The sequence below is a fragment of the Dipodomys ordii genome, unplaced genomic scaffold (assembly GCF_000151885.1).
Source record: "Dipodomys ordii isolate 6190 unplaced genomic scaffold, Dord_2.0 Scaffold5, whole genome shotgun sequence".
NCBI classification, from domain to species: Eukaryota; Metazoa; Chordata; class Mammalia; order Rodentia; family Heteromyidae; genus Dipodomys; species Dipodomys ordii.
In genome coordinates this window covers 19409938-19428416 of record NW_012267221.1, presented here as the reverse complement: position 1 = coordinate 19428416, position 18479 = coordinate 19409938, and the positions used below count along the sequence as shown (strand labels likewise).

At 37.0% G+C, this 18479-nt stretch overlaps 1 protein-coding gene across 2 annotated transcripts in view; it reads right to left on the bottom strand.

Annotated features, from left to right (window-relative positions):
- The window catches only part of Cers6 (ceramide synthase 6), a 278071-nt gene that overhangs the window by 178089 nt on the left and 81503 nt on the right, over positions 1-18479 (bottom strand). For both annotated transcript variants that reach the window (XM_013028016.1, XM_013028023.1), the window contains exons 2-3: positions 7653-7758; positions 301-431 (exon numbers count right to left, since the gene is read on the bottom strand). In XM_013028016.1, the coding sequence (XP_012883470.1) occupies positions 301-431; positions 7653-7758 (237 nt within the window). The remainder of the gene's footprint in view (positions 1-300; positions 432-7652; positions 7759-18479) is intronic.

Here is an 18479-nt window from a genome sequence, read left to right as displayed (position 1 = left end):
AAAATTCTAAAACTATTGGGATTAATGACTTTTAATGCTATACTTCCAAGACAGCTAGTTGAAAATATCATGGTAGACTTCTGTAATCTACTTATTTTGTGGGAACTTCATTAAGAAATGGGTTTCCCAACAAGAAACCCCAAATCCTTATAATTTCCCCTAATTTCCCCCAGAACTAGTTTTCCACCAAACAGCATGTGAGAAATAGGAAACTATGTGGAACTGTTACCATTTACCTCAGGTATGAATAGATACTGAGGCAGGTATTCAAAAAGAAGGGAAATAAGGAGCAAAACTTACATGCTCTCACAGAACTTTGTGAGGATGCTGGGCTTCTCCTGGTTGCGTCTCTGTCGAAACCAGCGCTGAATGCTTCGAACATCCCAGTCCAGTTGTTTGGAAAGGCCTTCCAACCTTTTCTCATCTGGATGCTGAGACAAGATACCAGGACAATCATTTCTCAATCCCTTTTTATTTTCAGCAAAGTAGATCTACTTTGCGTGTTTCTGTATTTTTTTCTATGTTTTTTTATCTGCTACTGAGATTTCAGGAACTAGTGTCATTAGCAGCATGGACGGAAATATGCAAAATTAAGTTACTCATTATGAAATGAAATGGAAATATATGGCTGTGGCTCAGATGCCTGCAATTCTTCTCATCGATGAGGTCTTTCCTCAGAGACAACCAGGACTTGATGTAACCTAGTGGTTGAAGCAGATCAATGAGCTTTCCAGGGGAGGGAGTGTGGTAAAGGAGAATCTATCAAAAGGCTTCAAGTTAAAAAAATTATATATTCTCAGGAAAACAACTGGTGTGCCCAGCTGTTACCTACCTGGATAATATAGGACAGACAGAAACCATGAGATCCTTAAAGCCTCACCTGAGCCAAAGGTACCATTTCTAGCACCAAAAATGCTTTCTCTCATCCTCCTCTCACCTCCTACTCCTTTTCTTGGTCATCTCCCTTTTTTTCTTCTTGTACACTTTTGATAAGCTTCATGATGACTTTTTCACATGTGTATGTAAATGCCTTACATATGTATGATCCTATATTTGATCATAGATGTACACATGTTTTATATATATATATATATATATATATATATCCTCTATTACCTTTTCTTTTGACCATCTCATTCATCCAGCCTTTTGCTAAGATTACACATTACTTGCAGAAGCAAACTTGATGAGGGGACAGATGTTCCTCATTACTTTGACCTCTCTGACTCTCAGTCTCCTTGTCTATGAAAATAAGGATTGCTGCCAGGCACCAATGGCTCACACTGTAATCCTAGCTACTCAGGAGGCTGAGATCTGAGGACCATGGTTCAAAGCCAGTCAGGGCAAGAAACTCCAAGAGACTCTTATCTCCAATTAACCACCAAAAAGCTGTAAGTGGAATTGTGCTCAAGGGTGGAACACTAGAAATAAAATTCAGGGACAGCAACTATGCCCTGAGTTGAAGCCTCAGGACTGGCACACACACACAAATATTGTCCAGAGTTTTCCATACACCTCTGCTTCTATTGTCTAGTCCCTCATCACCTTTCCTTAATGGCAAGAACAGTTACTTTATATACTATATTAATATTATTAATATTTAATTTATAGTTATATTACATATAAACATAATCAAAGTTGAATATGAATTATTTTAATCTCCATTTCACGACACAAATGAATGCAAACTGTAGACTTTGTTCTGAACTTTGAGTTCTTCATTTTACAATGTGTTTTAAAAATCACTGACAAAGAAAGACATGGTGGTACATGCTTGTAATCCCAGACACGGGAGTAAGGGGCAGGAGAATCACAAATCTGAGGCCAGTCTGGCCAAAAGTAGTGAGACACTGACTCAAAAACAAAATAAAAAAAAAACTGGAGGTATAGTTCAAGAGTGAAACACTTGCCTCACATGTATAAGGCCTGAGTTCAATCCCAAGTATGGACAAAAAAAGAAAACAACCGATTTTTTTCTTTGTTTTCTTGTTAAAAGTACATTTGTGCCTATGGATTTTTTTCTTGATATGTTGGCATTTATTGATATGTAGGATTTCTTCGGTTATTCTGGTTTATACCAGTAGGTTTCTGTGGTTTAAAATTTGAATATATTATTTTTTGTTTATTATCTAACATGTAGATATTTACTAAAATGTATACACATGCCTGTAAGGCTATACGTTGGAGGATAATGGTTTGAAACAAGCTCTGGGTAAAATCACAATACCTTGTCTGAAAAATAACTAGAGCAAAAAAATAGTGGTATGACCAAAGTGATAGAATAATTATTTGCCTATATGGGCCCTGAGTTCAAATCCTAGTACAATAAAATATATATGAACAAGTTTGAATTTGCCAATCTTTTCTGAAACAGCTTACAAATTTGGAATTCTAATTAGTAAAACCTTCTTTACTCTAAAAACAAAATCTCCTAGGTTTTCCCCTTAACATATTTAGGGTTTTAATACAATCAAATCTTTTTCCCTCCTAATACTAAGACTTGAACCCAGGGCCTTTTAGACTTGCTTGGCTTTTTTGCTCATGGCAGGCACTTCACCACCTGAGTCATGTCTGGCCAGGGTGGCTTTGAACTCTGATTCTCATATCTCAGCCTCTTAAGTAGCTAGGATTATTGGCATGAGCCACTGGTACTTGGCAAATCAATTGTTGGTGTACTTGAAATATACACTGGTATTCAGTTGAAGTATGAATCCAACTTTCTTCCATATGGTTATACTTCACCTTTCCCTCATTGATAAGGTCAATTTAATCATATGTCAACAATATGCAGTATGTCATTTGTTTTCTTAGAAGCGAAGCACTTATTTGTGTGTGTGTGTGTGTGTGTGTGTGTGTGTGTGTGTACTGGGGTTTGAACTCAAGGTCTCTTGCTTGCTATTTGAACATTCTGTCACTTGAGCCATACCTCCAGCCCTGATATTTTGCTGGTAACTTTTAAGATAGGGTCTATTGAAACCGGGATGGTCTTGATCCTACTAATGTCCGCCTTTGGAGTAGATAGGCTCACAGGTGGGAATTATTGGTACCCAATAGAAGTCTTTATTTTTTATGTGAACTTTAGAATCAGCTCATCTACATTCAAAACAAAAAATGGTCAACCAAACAAGGTTGGGTGTTCTTTATAAGGTCACATCAATTTCTTAAATTGATGTAGGATGAACTAACATCTTTATTTAATTTGTCTTTTCTGTCTTTCAAGAGTGTTTAATATTTTTTTCCTTATATACTTCTTGAATATGGTGATTATATTCATTCCTAGGGATATTATTCTTTTTGGTTAACATTGTAAAGAGGATACTTCCTTAAAATCTTTTACTTGATTGTTGCTTCTACGTATGCATATATTTGTCTAGTTTCTAGTTGCTAATTTTGTACTGAGGTTTCATGTGGTAATTTATCAATCCATTGCTTTAACTTCCCATGTATATGATATGTAATAGAATATTACTGAAATGTAAGCTCCATAGACAAAGGAATTTTCAAAAATTCTTTTTTTCCATTAGCATCCATTATAGTAGAACTCAATAAATACTTATTTAAATAACAAGAGTTTTGTCTTTCCTTTCTGATTTTTATATCTTACTATCTTTTCTTATCCACTTGCCAGCCCAATCTCATATAAGCAATATTTAAAAATAACATTATTTCCTCTTCCTTCCTTCTCCTCCACCCTGTACTTGTAAATAATATTATCTTTCTTGTTCACCCACTGTTAAATAGGCTTCTATTTGATTTGCTAGCCTTAACTGATAAACTAACTCCCACACAGTAGAGATTACAGTCAGTAAACTTTATTTCTCACCTTTTCCCCCTTTCCCCTCAGTGAAAGTTATTTCATCTCAACCTTATAGAACATTCAACATTAATAATCTGTTCTCTCTCTCTCTTAGTTCTAGAGTTTAAGTGTATTCAAAACTCACAAACTTTTCCAGTATTTTAGTTGGCTAACAGCAATGATTTAACAGGCTCCTCAAAAAAGAAGAGAATGGAGAGCAAATTATATAGAGTCTGCCAACAATTTTTAAGTATAGTCTATTGAACCAAGCGTGAATTATGATATAATTTCCCTGGGCCATGAAAACTGCCTTTATGGCTGCTATATATTCTTCCCCTCACAGTTTTAGTACTTCTTTGATTAGAAAAGTGGAGTAGTTGGTTTCATAGATATGTGCTAGTGACATGGAAAGAGAATCCGCAAAAGTAGACAGTTAGGTAATAGGTAGAGACAGATCGATCCACATAACTCTGAATATAATCAGCAAACAGGCAATCAACAAATTCACTTAAAATAAATAATCATTCTGTTTATTTGGTATCACAATTATGGTTTCTTTGGTCTCATCCTAAAAATATGGAACCAGAATCTCTAGATATACAATGCTTCCCAGATAGATACCATGCCATTTGCTGAAAGATTTGCAAAAAAAAAAAAAAAAAACTTATCAAAGCCTGTGAGGAAGTTACTCAAAGATGGTTACAAATGAGATTAAAGGTTAAGAAACAAAGTCTACTAAGGTTAAGAAACTAGACAAAAGCTAATGCCAGGAAGCATGAGAAATACTTCAATTATTACAAACGCATACTTGATGTTGGTGGCTCACACCTGTTATCCTAGCTACTCAGGAGGCTGAGATCTGAGGATCATAGTTTGAAGGCAGCCTGAACAGTAAAGTCTGTGAGACTCATCTCAAATTAACCATCAAAAAAAGCTGTAACCTTCAATATATCAGCCACTGTCACAGGTGAGATTTGTATAGTCAGGAAGCTGATCAGTACAGTCACATAGGGCAGGCCCCACATTCAGAAGGGCCCAACTTAGGATTTAAAGTTTCATGGCTGCCATCTTGAAATTCTACATGACTTTATCATGCAATCTGTGTTTTGCAAGCGAAATCCAATGAGGCAATGGAGAATGTTTCAGAAATTCAGAGACTGGCTCATGTGGCTCTTGCCACAGCCCCAGAGAGGCTCCACCTCATGCCCTGATTCCCAGCACCCACCTACCTTTCCTTTGTGTCCTATTTAATGACAGCTTTAATCTCCAACAAGGGAACTGCTTGGGGTTTGGCTTATTCTTCTTGAAGTACTTCTGTATGGGGCAGGCAGCCACCTTAGTGTGTTTGGTGGGTGACAGAGCAAGGTGAGCCTCTTGCCTAACTGCAGTGCCCTTGGAGGCCATCTGTCTGCCTTGGGTAGGGACAGTGGTCCAGGAGACAAGGGAGAGGCCTACCTGAATTTTTCTGCCATTCCCATGACCAAGCCAGTATATCAGGCAGTGGTTGCAGAAAAGGGGACATTAGTGGCTAGAATGCAATGTGTACACTAGGATAGGGGCCCCTAGGTTTGAAGTTGTTCTGAGAATTGCCATGCTCTGGTTAACATGACATAACAGACCAATTACAACATAATTTGGCAAATGCTTACAAAGCATTTGAAGGCCCTTGGCTTAATCCCTAGCATTTGAGAGGGGAAAATAAAAAAGAACCTAATAATTCCCTATGTGTCTGTCTTACAACAGAAAATATGTTACTATCTTAAGGTGAACTGACACACTAAATGAAAAATGTGAGTTTTTGATGGATATTTTCTTGCTTAAATATTATAGGATATGTGTTACTTCAAGTCTGAACTCAGCAATCTAAACTGTACCCCCAAAACTACTAAAAGAACTTTTCCTAAAATTTCATCCATTCTTCTCTTTTTCTTTGCAAAGATATTAAAACATTTTTAACCTCCTACTTCCTTATGCTTTTTCAGGAAAGACATCATTTTTCTTGAAGGATGGCAAAATCCTAGAGCATTTTGGCAGAAATAAGGTCCATAAAATAAACAAGTATCTAGATATTTGAATTAGTGGTGAGACAAAGAACAAATAGGACAAAGGCTAGTATCACAAATACCCAAAAATGAACAGAACTTTCTTTAACACTGTCAAACCACATCTTAGAAGCCTGAGAAATTGTTCCAGAAAACTGAAGAGCAAAAGGAACCATTTAATATCAGAACACACAGAATGTTACAGTCATCCTCTTTTCTTCTTTCTGTTCAGGCAAGAGTAAAATAAGCTACATGCAATATCTACAAAAGTGAGAGTAGGGCTAGATATGATGTGACCCAAGTGGTAGAGTGCCAGCCAAGCAAGCAAGGTAAGTGAACATGAAGCCATGAGTTCAAACCTCAGTGCCTCAGGAAAAAACAAAAACAAAAAATAAAGCTGGGTACCAATAGCTGATACCTATAATCTAAGACACTCTGAAGGCTACAGTGTGAATGATAGACGTTTGAGGCCAGCTCAGGCAGAAAAAGTGTATGAGACCCCCTCCAACTGGGAGTCATGGTTCAAGTGATAGAGCACAAGCTGTGAGGAAGCAAACTGAGGGAAGGATGAGGCACTGAGTTCAAGTTTCAGGAAAGAGAGAAAGCAAGAGAGAGAAAGAATAAAAGAAAGGAAGGAAGGAAGGAAGAAAGGAAGTAAGGGGAGAAAGAAAGAAAGAGAGAGAGAAAGAAGAAAGGGAAAGGAAGGAAGGAAGGAAGAAAAAAGAAAAGAAGGAAAGATAAAGATAAAGAAAGAAAGAAAGATAGAGAAAGGAAGGAAGAAAGGAAAAAGAGAAAGAGGAAGACAGAAAGACAGAAAGAAAGAAAGAAAGAGAGGAAGGAAGGAGGAAAGAGGAAGGAAGGAAGGAAGGAAGGAAGGGAAAGAAGAAAGGAAGGGAGGGAGAGAGAGAGAAAGATGAAGGAAGAAAGGAATGAACAAAGGAATAAAGGAAGGAATGGGGGGAGGGAAAGGAAAAGAAGGAAGGAAGGAGAGAGAAACTAAGATATATAGACTATAGTTTGCTTTATTTTCTTACAGCTTTAAAGATTTCTTTCTTTCTTTCTGGTTGATTGTGGGTCTTGAACTCTGGGCCTGGGCACTTCAGCTCAAGGCTAGTACTCTACCACTTGACTTGAGCCGCAGTACCACTTCTGGCTTTTTCTGTTTATGTGGAGCTGGGAATCGAACCCAGGGCTTCATGCATGCAAGGCAAGCACTCTACCACTGAGCCACCTTCCCAGACCCAGCTTTAAAGATTTCTAAGTTCAGGCATTATCAACTTAGGCTTTCTTCTTCTCTCCTTCCTAGTGCTTCCTTCCAGTTTGGACACTGGCTATCACTAGATGGAGAGTATCTGTCTCTTTTATTGCACTCCTTCATATTGCAACTCTTCCTTTTCAAACATAGTCTACTGTTATTGCTCACTTTTGTCTACTTATCACAACTCTTAGGATGTGTGGATGACACTTATAAGACACCAGTCCCACAGTCTCACACATACACAAGTTATACACTTCAGCTCTGTCCACTCACTTACTTGAAGGCTCACCCAGCTCTTATGGATTGCTTCATGTCCCTCAGACTAAAGAAGGCATTGGATTGGAATAACATATCTAATCAAGACCATTTTTCACAACACTTCTAATATCAATCTACTCTTTTGGACCAACCATAAGACCTGCACCCCCCCCTGAGACCCCACTTTCCAGTAGGAGGGAAATTGATTCTCTAAACCCAAGAGAAAAGAAAGAGATGGGATGGTAAGAGACTGAGCAGGGTAACAGGGCCATAGGCACCCAGGAAAGGACACTCCTACCTTTGTAATTGCTGTAAAGACCTTTTCCAGAATGGCATTTGGCTGGGCAATCTGTGGTCCATTGGCCTGGATGTTGAGGGCAATGGCACATGGTTTGGCTACAAATCTAAAAATTAAAAAAAGAGACAGAAAATCAAAAGTTATTCTATGACCTTTGTTAATGCCATTAATTATGCATTCACTAATGCTATTAGTTATGCTTTATCCAATTATCTCAGTAAAGTGTTGGAAGAATTTTATAATTCATTGTCAATATTCAAAATGGACAAATTTAAAGCAAGCTTCATTGTTTTTCTACTTTAGTCTCCCAGCAATAATATTTTTTACTCTCTTCTATTTTGGGGGGTCAGTCATGGGGCTTGAACTCAGGGCCTGGACACTGACCTAGAGCTTTTGGTTCAAGGCTAGCACTCTACAACATTGAGTCACAGCTCCACTTCCAGTTTTCTGGTGGCTAATTGGAGATAAGAGTCTCATGGATTTTCTTAGCCAGGCTGGTTTTGAACCATGATCCTCAAATCTTAGCCTCCTAAATAGCTAGAATTACAGGTGTGAGCCACCAGCACCCAGCTAAAATCCTTTTAAAACATTTAAACTCTCTGATCCTGAAATTCTAATGACAGATAAAAAGACTATCTGATGAAAATATGTGTATAAGTATATAAATGAGAAATACAAATAAAACTGACATTTTAAATAATATAACTATATTAACACATTATTGAAAGTCATGCTATATTTTTAGTCTATATGTTTTCTTAAGCTTTTTGATTACACATATAGTGGAAGTGTCCTGGATCACCCCTTGTCATAAACTTGGTCATTTTTGTCTCTACAACTAAAGTGTGCTATGTTTAGACTTAATCTTTTGTGGCTTTTAAAATTTCTGTTACTTGCTTCTTTTTCATCAAACAGTAATGAAAGACATCAAATGGCACGATGTTCCAGACAAGCTGAAAGCCTTTAAGTGTTTCTGAGCATCAACAAAAAACTGGTTTTATCCCAAACAAACTCCTTTGTCCAGAATGAGAAGGTTAAGCCCCATTTCCAGTGCTACACACTAAGTGTGAGGGTCTCAAGGAACGGTGATAGTCTAATGTAACTTTGTAAAGAAAAGGCATTCTTCCTTCAGAGGTTTTACACTAACTGCTCCAGAAATAGCTTCAGTAATGACTTATTTGCAGTAGTGACACTGAGTATATTCCAACAATTCAAAGAAATGTAATACCAAATGAAATAATTATCCAAATTAACTCAATGTTGGCCAAAGGCAAAAACTCATAAATGCCTAACACAGATCATGAATAAACCTTAGATGAGGATTCATTAATAGAAGTAGAAAAGAACAAAGAGCAGTAGGCAAGGTTTTTGGTTTTGGTTTTATTATTATTTTTAATGGGACTAATGAGGTTGGCATACACAGTACTTCATAAGGTCCTTCTGGGTCCTGTTTTAAGTGAAGAAATTTATTCAACTAGAAAAGACATATACAAAATGGAATATAGTCCTTATTTTACTGAGATCTCTCAAAGATGGTAAGAAAGAATATGCTACCATTATCAATTTGTAAAACTTTTAGAAACTGGAATATTCCTTAAACTTTTGCATTCATCCTATTTTATGTAAAATGTTCTGGAACAGGTTAGCTATGGTCCTGCTTCTCTTCCTAATGATTCTGGGTCTTCATTATGAACAATAGTAATGGTGCAACAGCCATCCCTACAGTGGTGAAATACACACCATTTCACAGGCAATGACAATAGCAGGGTCTAGGATGTATTTTCTTGACAAACTTCCTATTTTCTGGCTATTTGCCTCCACATCATAAGGTAAAATAAGTGTCCAAAGAGAAGGTGATGGAACAAAACAGTTGTAAGAGTAAAAGTGAATTAGTAAAAATGTCTAAGTCAACTCTTCCAGTGGTGTCTTACAACTCTTCCCAGCTGGATTCCTTTCCAGACCTCTCATGTTTAGTCCCACAATTCCTGACACACTGTGTCCGGCTGGCTTCCTTGTGGAATTCTATCATCCTTATCCTTGTCATAACTTCCTCATGCAGGCTGCTGTCTTCTTCCTTATTGTAATTAGTTAAGAGTCTCATGCAAATGCTGATCATATCCTCCTTGTATATCCCAAGAAGAGGATGGCATTTTTCTTTCTCAGGAAGGTCATTGCTATAATAAGTTTCCCACTTTTGTTCACTAACCAGGATATATCTCAGATTCTGAGGGTTTAGGGAATGGATGTGTATGTGAGAAGTGGTGAATGAATTGAAGAAAACTTAGCTCAGTGTGAAGGATGAAGACCTTTAAAGTTTAATGGTCCATTAGGGGTCAACCACAATAAATTCAACCATGTGAATTCACTGTAAGAAAGTATTGCGTCATAAGGTGTTTTTACTTCCATGCATGGAACACCATATGTATTCAATGAATATGGGTAAGTACATGAATAAGTGAATAAATCAGCTAAAATAAAATGGCAACTATCATTCTATTCTTTCCAAAGGAACCATAGAGTTTAACTTCTTTGAATAGCACATTTACTCAGAGTCCTGTGGGACCTGGAGTGTAGAAGATGGATAATTCCAATATCAGAAGCCAGTTTTCTGTTTCTATCCTCATCATCCCTATCATATCAATGCACTGGTAAGATGCCATCAACTCCTTGGACATATTCTTTTTCAAATTATTAAATACAGAACGCCAAAGGAAAGCAGAAAAAGTTAATCTCAACACCTAGAAGATATAAATTCCTAACGGGCATCTCTGATTATATGAAAACACAGCAATTTTATTTGTTTTCTCCTCTTCAAAGAATTTATGAATCATCTCTAGCATTTTTTCAGAGAGTATATTAGATTCCAAATAAAACCCACAACTACTATAATTTTACCACTTTCTGTCATGGTCCATTAGATTAAAGTTGAATGCTTTAAATGTTGATCCTAAGAGAAAGAAGTTCATAAAACTGTCTTTCATAATAATTGTGGGGTATGGAGAGAGACAAGGAGGGATAAAAAGAGAAACAGATAAGAGAAAGGACAGGAGAAGGAGAGAAGGGGGGAAGAACAAAGGGCAGGAGTGGGGAAGAAAGGATGGGAACAGATGGATGAGTGACGGGCTGGAGCAGTTACAAATACAATAGCCGAAAGCCAGTATGTACTTGCAAGCTTTGATGATTACCTCTACCAGGAAGTGATCACCTTATTACTTTTTTTTTTAATCAAAGGCAGCACACTACCTTCCAAAGATCAAACGTCTATGAAGTACTTTCATATACTGTATTTGAAAGTAAATAGAATAAGGATGTAAGCTTTGAAAAAATACTGGTCTCTATATTAAAAAAAAAAAGAAAATATCTAAGACATTCTTACTTTTCAATTCTTTTGAACAACATATATTTACATTTTTTAAACATGAATGAACCATCTCTAGGCAAGGTCCAGAAGAAAGCTCTAGGCCATGCTTTCATAAGGGGCTACACCAAAAACAATCAGTGATCCTCACATTCAAAGAGAGATTATTTTCTTAAAGGCAGGGCATCTGCTATTGTTCTAACTCCTATAAAATAGCTACTCAGGAAGAAAAGGGAGGAGGATTTTAAGTCTGAAGGTAACTCAGATAAGGGGAGAGACACCCTATCTTACAAAGAGCAACCAAAAATACAAGCAATAGGGCTGAAGTGGGGCTTGCTTTTGGTGGTTATCACTACCACACCTGGAAAATGAAATAACATCTCTAATACTGGAAAAAGCAGTAATTAGCAGCATGTACCAATAGCCAGTGATGGTTAGACCTTTACGAAGGTCCATAGGGGCAAACTGTGCAGAAGCTTGGCACTGGTAGCTTGTAATCCTAGCTAATAAGGAGGCTGAGATCTGAAGATCAAGATTTGAAGCCATTCTGAGCAGGAGAATCCATGAAATTGTAATCTCTAATTAACCACCAAAAAGCTAGAAGTGTGGCTCAAGTGATACAGTGCCAGCCTTGAAATGCAAGCCTTAAGCACAAAAGCCTAAAGGACAGCACTTAGGTTCTGAGTTCAAGCACCGGGACCGGCACCAAAACTATGCAACACAAAACAAAACAAAAAACACTTACAGAAATCCATTCCCCTCACACACTCCACACAATGAGTACAAGTAAAACTGGAGAAGTCTAAATAAGTGTCAATAAATTGGTATCCGTCTCAATACCTTGAGCATGATATCCTATCACAGTTGTGCAAAATGTTTTCATTGGAGAGAAGTTGGCAAAATGTTTCTGAGCTCTCATGACATCAGTTCTTGCAAATGAATGTCTACAATTTTCTTTACAAATATTATTTTTTTGGGGGGGGTCCGGTCATGGGGCCTGAACTCTGGGCCTGGGTGCTGTCCCTCAGCTCTTCAGCTCAAGGCTAGCACTCTACCATTTGAGCCACAGCGCCACTTCCGGCTTTTTTTCTTTTTGCTCATGTGGTGCTGAGGAATGGAACCCAGGGTCTCATGCATGCAAGGCAAGCGCTCTACCACTGAGCCACCTTCCCAGCCCCTTCATAAATATTTTTTAACATAGGAAAGAGTTCTGTTCTTGACATTGGGAAATAAGTCTCTAACTGATATTTTATCTTCAAAAATGCTATATTACCAGAACGACATTCTAATTCCTTCCCTCCCATCCCCCAAAACCTCAAGCAAGAAACAAAACACTGCCTAAGATAGGGACACAAGTGTTTTTTTTTTCTTTCTTGCCTGTTGTTTCTAATGTATTTATAATGTACCATGTGATTTTTTTTGTTACTTTGTATGTTCCTTCCCCAGTATAACCCCTGTTTTCACTGTATTTGATGTTGGTCTAATTTGGGGAGGGGAAGGGAAAAAAAACCAAAATGTTTAAATAGGGATACAGGTTGATCCATTGTAACAATGAGATGTACAAGACACTGTGTTGAAAAATAAAGTTTACAATGTAGGTGGGGGGAGGAGTATAGTTGTGGAGGTGGGAGGGAAGGGATGGTAGGGGAAAAACAAAGGAGGAGGCAACAATGCTTGATTGGAAATGTACTTATTACCTTGTTCATGTAACTGTAACCCCTCTGTGCAGTATTTTTACAGAAAAAAAAACAACTTATTAAGAAATAGGAAAAACCCACTGTCTAAGAGCTTTGGAAGGGAGTAAAGCATTGGAGCAAAGTGCAAAGCTTCCTGCCAGTTCACTAGTTAGTGTCTGTTTTACAGCTGTACCCTGAAATCTGTGTCACTTTGGCAGGTAAAACCTGCAAAGTAAAATACTTATTTTTCTAGCTGTAGGCACCGGGAGAGGAACCTCAGGAAATCAGAGATGGACTAGAGATTCACAGAAGGAAAAAGCAAAGCAGGAAAAGCAAATCCTAATCTGAATAAGCCAAAATAATTCTGCCTAACTTCTGAACCATAAATGTACACAGTAAAATGGCTTAAAGTGCTGATCTGAAGCTGAAGCCAATTTATGGTGGGCTAACCTGAATCTAAGTAATTAGACTGAAAAAAAAACCACCAATGTTTTTTGGAACAATGCAAAAAAATTTCCCCATAGAGATTTCACTATGTTCAGGATACCATTTGCTCTGTTGATGAAGAAGAAAGAAAATATGACCCACTCACTCTTAAGGAAATAAACTTGCAAAAGAACATGCCAGTGAAGTTAAGCTACACAAGCTGCAAAAGAGGAAGGACAAAAAAGGAAAATAAACAAATATACTTCGAGGACCTAGGAAATATTTTGAAGCCTAACCTATGGGTAACTGGAGTCCTAGGAAAAATGGTGACCAGCTTGGGGAAGGAAAATAAAATACTAAGAGGTGAAAGGGAATTTGTGGCCTCCAGACCATCAGTCCAACTTCTTTGCATTGCAAGGCAGCAAACACATTCTTAAGAATGAATTGGGGGGGGAGGGTGTCCAAGATGGCAATGAAGCAGTAGGGAAACGCCGCAGCTCTCTCCAACCAAATATCAGATAAAATAGACTTCAAATTAAAATTAGTGAGAAGAGATAAAGAGGGTTGCTACATACTAATTAAGGGATCTTTCCTTCAGGAGCATATTACAATTCTAAATGTCTATCTACCAAACAACAGAGCGCTCAAATTTATCCAAGAAACACTACTTTCCCTCAAATCTCACATAGTCCAATGACAGTAATTGTTGGGGACTTTAACAAACCACTATCCCTACTACACAGATCAACTCAGCAAAAACTCAACAGAGAAACCACAGATCTAAACAACTGGATAGATCAGCCAGCAACATCAGAATACATGTTTTTCTCAGCAGCATACAGAACATTTTCCAAAGTAGAGCACATTTTAAGTCACTACTCAAACTTGTCCAAATTCAGAAATATTGAAGTTATGCCTTCATTCTCTCAAACCAAAAGGGAAACAAATTAGAACTCAACACCAAAAGCCACCAAAGAAAGTCCTGTAATACATGGAGACTGAACAATACACTGTTGAATCACCAGTGGGTCATGGAAGAGATTAGAAAGGAAATTCAAGTGTTCATGATATTCAACAAAGATGAACACACAAATTACCAGTCCTCTGGAAAACAGCAAAGGCAGTACTCAGAGGCAATTTTATAGCTCTGAATTCCTACACCAACAAATTGGAGAGACCTGAAACCAACAATTTAATGAGACATCTGAACCTCCTTGTAAAAGAGCAGCAAGCTAAACCCCAATCCAATAGATGGAAAGAAATAATTAAAATTAAATCAGCATTAAACGAATTAAAAATTTAAAAAAACATAGAAAGAATCAACAAAACAAAGAGTTGGTTCTTTGAAAAAATTAACAAAATTGACAGACCATTAGCAAGTCTTATCAAAAAAAGAAGAGACCACACCAAATAAACAAACTCAGAGATGAGAATGGAAACCACCACAGAAACAACAAAGATCCAGAACATTATAAGGGAATACTTCTCAAATCTTTATGTTAATAAGTTTGAAAACCTGAAAGAAATGGATGATTTCCTAGCAAATATTGACATGCCAAAACTAAACCATATTGAGTTAAACCAACTGAACAGGTCCATATCAACCATTGAAATAGACATATCAATAAGAGATGTCCCATCTAAGAAAAGCCCAGGACCAGATGGATTTACAGCAGAATTCTATAAAGCCTTCAAAGCAGAGGTCACACCAATATTCCTCCAACTCTTTAATGAAATTGAAAGAGAAAGTTCATTATTGATGTCATGCTAAGAAGCCACCATAACCCTACACCCCAAACCAAGCAGGGACTCATCAAAGAAAGAGAACTATAGACCCATTTCTTTGATGAACATTGATTAAAAAAACTTCTCAACAAAATCTTGGCCAATCAACTTCAACAATTCATCCAAAAAAATCATACACCACAATCAAACAGGATTCATTTAAGGGATGTAAAGCTAGTTCAATTTATGCAAATCAATTAATATAGTTCATCACATCAACAAGAGCAATGATAAGAATCACCTGGTTATCTAAATAGATGAAGAAAAAGCATTTGACAAAATCCAACACCCCTTTATGAAGAAGGCTCTAGACAAACTAGGAGTCCATGGAAAGTGACAGCCAGAATTATACTTGATGGTGAAAAACTAAAGCCATTTCTTCTTAACTCAGGAATGAGACAAGGATGTCCACTCTCTCCACTTCTCTTCAATCTAGTATTAGAATGCCTAGCTACAGCAATAAGACAAGGTGCAAACATAAAGGGGATCTAAACAAGGAAAGATGAAGTAAAACTCTCCATCTATACAGACGACATGATCTTGTATTTAAAGAATCCCACAGACTCCACTCCCTAATTACTCAAGCTGATTAGAAACTTTGGCAATGTAGAAGGGTATAAAATTAACCCTCAAAAATCAATGGCTTTTCTGTATACCAACAATGAGAAGAGCTTGGCTGAAATCAGGAAAGCAACTCCATTTGTAATAGCCCCACAAAAAATAAAATACCTAGGAATTAACTTAACCAAAGAAGTGAAGGACCTCTATGATGAAAACTTTTAAAACCTGAAAAAGAAAATCAAAACAGAACTTAGAAAGTGGAAAAACCTCCCATGCTCCTGGATTGGAAGGGTCAACATCAAGAAAATGGCAATACTTCCCAAGGCTATCTACAAATTCAATGCCATACCTATCACTATTTAAACCTCATTCTTCAAAGAAATAGAAGAGGCAATCCAAAAATTCATACAGAACAATAAAAGACCCTGAATAGCAAAAATGATCCTTAACAGAAAGAACAGTGCTGGAGGAATATCAATACCAAATTTCAAACTCAACTACAAAGCCATAGTAATCAAAACAGTTTGGTACTGGCACAAGAACAGACTTGAGGACCAATGGAATAGAATTGAAAACCCAGAAATGAACACACAGACCTATAGTCATCTAATCTTTGATAAGAGAGCTGAAAAAATAGAATGGAAGAGAGTCTCTTCAGTAAATGGTGCTAGCAAAATTGTTTAATCACTTGTAGAAAACTAAAGCTAGATCCTTATATATTTTCCCTGAACCAGAATCTACTCCAAATTGGATCAAAGACCTCTGAGTCAAAGCAGACACCTTAAAAACATTACAGGACAGAACAGGAGAAACCCTAGGTCTTGTTGGCACAGGCCAAAATTTTTTTTATAGAGACTCAAAAATACAACAAATTAAAGAAAAGTTGGACAAATGGGAATGCATGAAGCTGCAGAGTTTCTGCATGGCAAAGGACATAGCTAGCAAGATCAATAGAAAGTCCACAGTTTGGGAGAAGATCTTCACTAGCCATACAATGGACAAGGTTCTCATATCTAAAATATACCTGGAACTCAAAAAATTAAATTCCCCAACAACAAATCTTCAAAGAAACAACTACCTAATAAATAAGTAGGCTAAAAACTTACAGAGATACTCCTCTGAAAAGGAAAGGAATATGGCCAATAGACACATGAAGAAATGCTCAACCTCTCTAGCCATAAAAGATATACAAATCAAAACAACACTGAGATACCACCACACCCTAGTTAGAATGGCTATAATCAAGAACTCTAATAACAACAGATAATGGAGGGAATGTGGACAGAAGGGAATACTACTGCATTGTTGGAGAGAGTGTAAACTTGTTCAACCACTTTGGAAAGCAGTATGGAGGTTCCTCAAGAGACTCCACATAGAGATCCCCTATGACCCAGCAATCCCACTTTTGGGCAGTTACCCAAATGATTACAAAGAAGACCACACTAAAGCTACCAGCACAACTATGTTTATTGCAGCATTAATTATTAGCATAGCTAAGATATGGGGCCAACCCAGATGCCCCTCAGTAGATGAATGGATCAAGAAAATGTGATATTTAGATATATATATATATATGTATATATATATATATATATATACACACACACACACAAACACACACACACACACACAATGGAATCAGAAAGAATGGCATTGCCCCTTTTGTTAGGAAATGGAAAGACTAGGAAAATATTTTATTAAGTGAAGTAAGGCAGGCCCAAAGAAATGTAGGTCCCATAGTTTCCCTTATTTGCAATAACTAGTATATGTCTGAGACAAGCAGAAAAGGTCAGATAAGGTGATGTTAGGCGAAATGAACCCCAAGATAAGGACTCAAGTGGTTTTTCTTTCTTGCTATTTTTTCTAACATATTTGTAAGGTGATTTTTTGTTGCTTTTTATGTCCCTCCCCCATGGTATAACCCCTGTTTTCACTGTATTTGATATTGGTATAATTTGGGGAGGGAGAGGGAAAAAACAAATTGTTTAAATAGAGATATAGGTGGACCCATTGCAACAATGAAATGTACAAGATGCTATGTCAAAAAATGAACTTTATGATTTTGGAGGGGGCATATATAGTAAGTGAAAACCAAGGAAGAGGCAACAATTCTTGATAAGAAATGTACTCATTATCTTGCTCATGTAATTGTAACCCCTCTGTGTGGTATTTTCATAATAAGAAAGCTTATTAATAAAAAAAAGAATGAATTGAGTAGCAGAAATGTCCATAGGAGCCAGGCCTGGTAGTGCAAACCGTTAAGCCCAGCATTCAGGAGACTTGGTAGGAAGTCCATATGCTCAAATCTAGCATCGATTATATAGTAAATTAAAGAAGAATTAATATATGTTTTACCACCCCATACTGTTCTAGAATAAAAGCTATGTACAAATAAAAAGTTAAAACATTAGAAGTGGGATTGATTCAATCTATTGTCTGACTACTAGCAGTAGTCAGACTACTAGATGTGAAAGTGTGGAGTCAAGATGGAGAAAAGAAACTGGTATTTATGGATTATTACTGTGTTCCAAACGCTTTGCAATGTTTTATTCTTTTTTAATAAAAAAATCTAACAACAGCTTTTTAAAATAAACATTAACCTCATTTTACAAAAATATAAACTAAAGTTCAGCAGAGTTTAACCGTCTACACAAGGTTCTAATGCTAACGATCTTAGTCAAGACTTAGGCCTAGCTGTTCCTAACATAATCTATAAGGGAAAATTACACAGTGTGCCTTGCTAAAATAAAGGTCACCTTTTACTTTATTTTTGATATGGTCATACACTTTCGTGTAGTAATCCTACTTTTCTGTATGGAAAAGGAAGTTGTTCAAAGAAGAAAAACTACAAATTCAAGTGTCATTATCTATAGGGCAATGGTAAACAGCTTAATGACTCACTAAGGAATGGGTTGCTGTTGATCTACCATATTAGCCCTGCTCTGTACATGTGTTTTGAGTGCGGTGATCAAAATGCCTGTTTTATGGTGCTTACATTCTATTGAGGGCAGAGAAAGCATG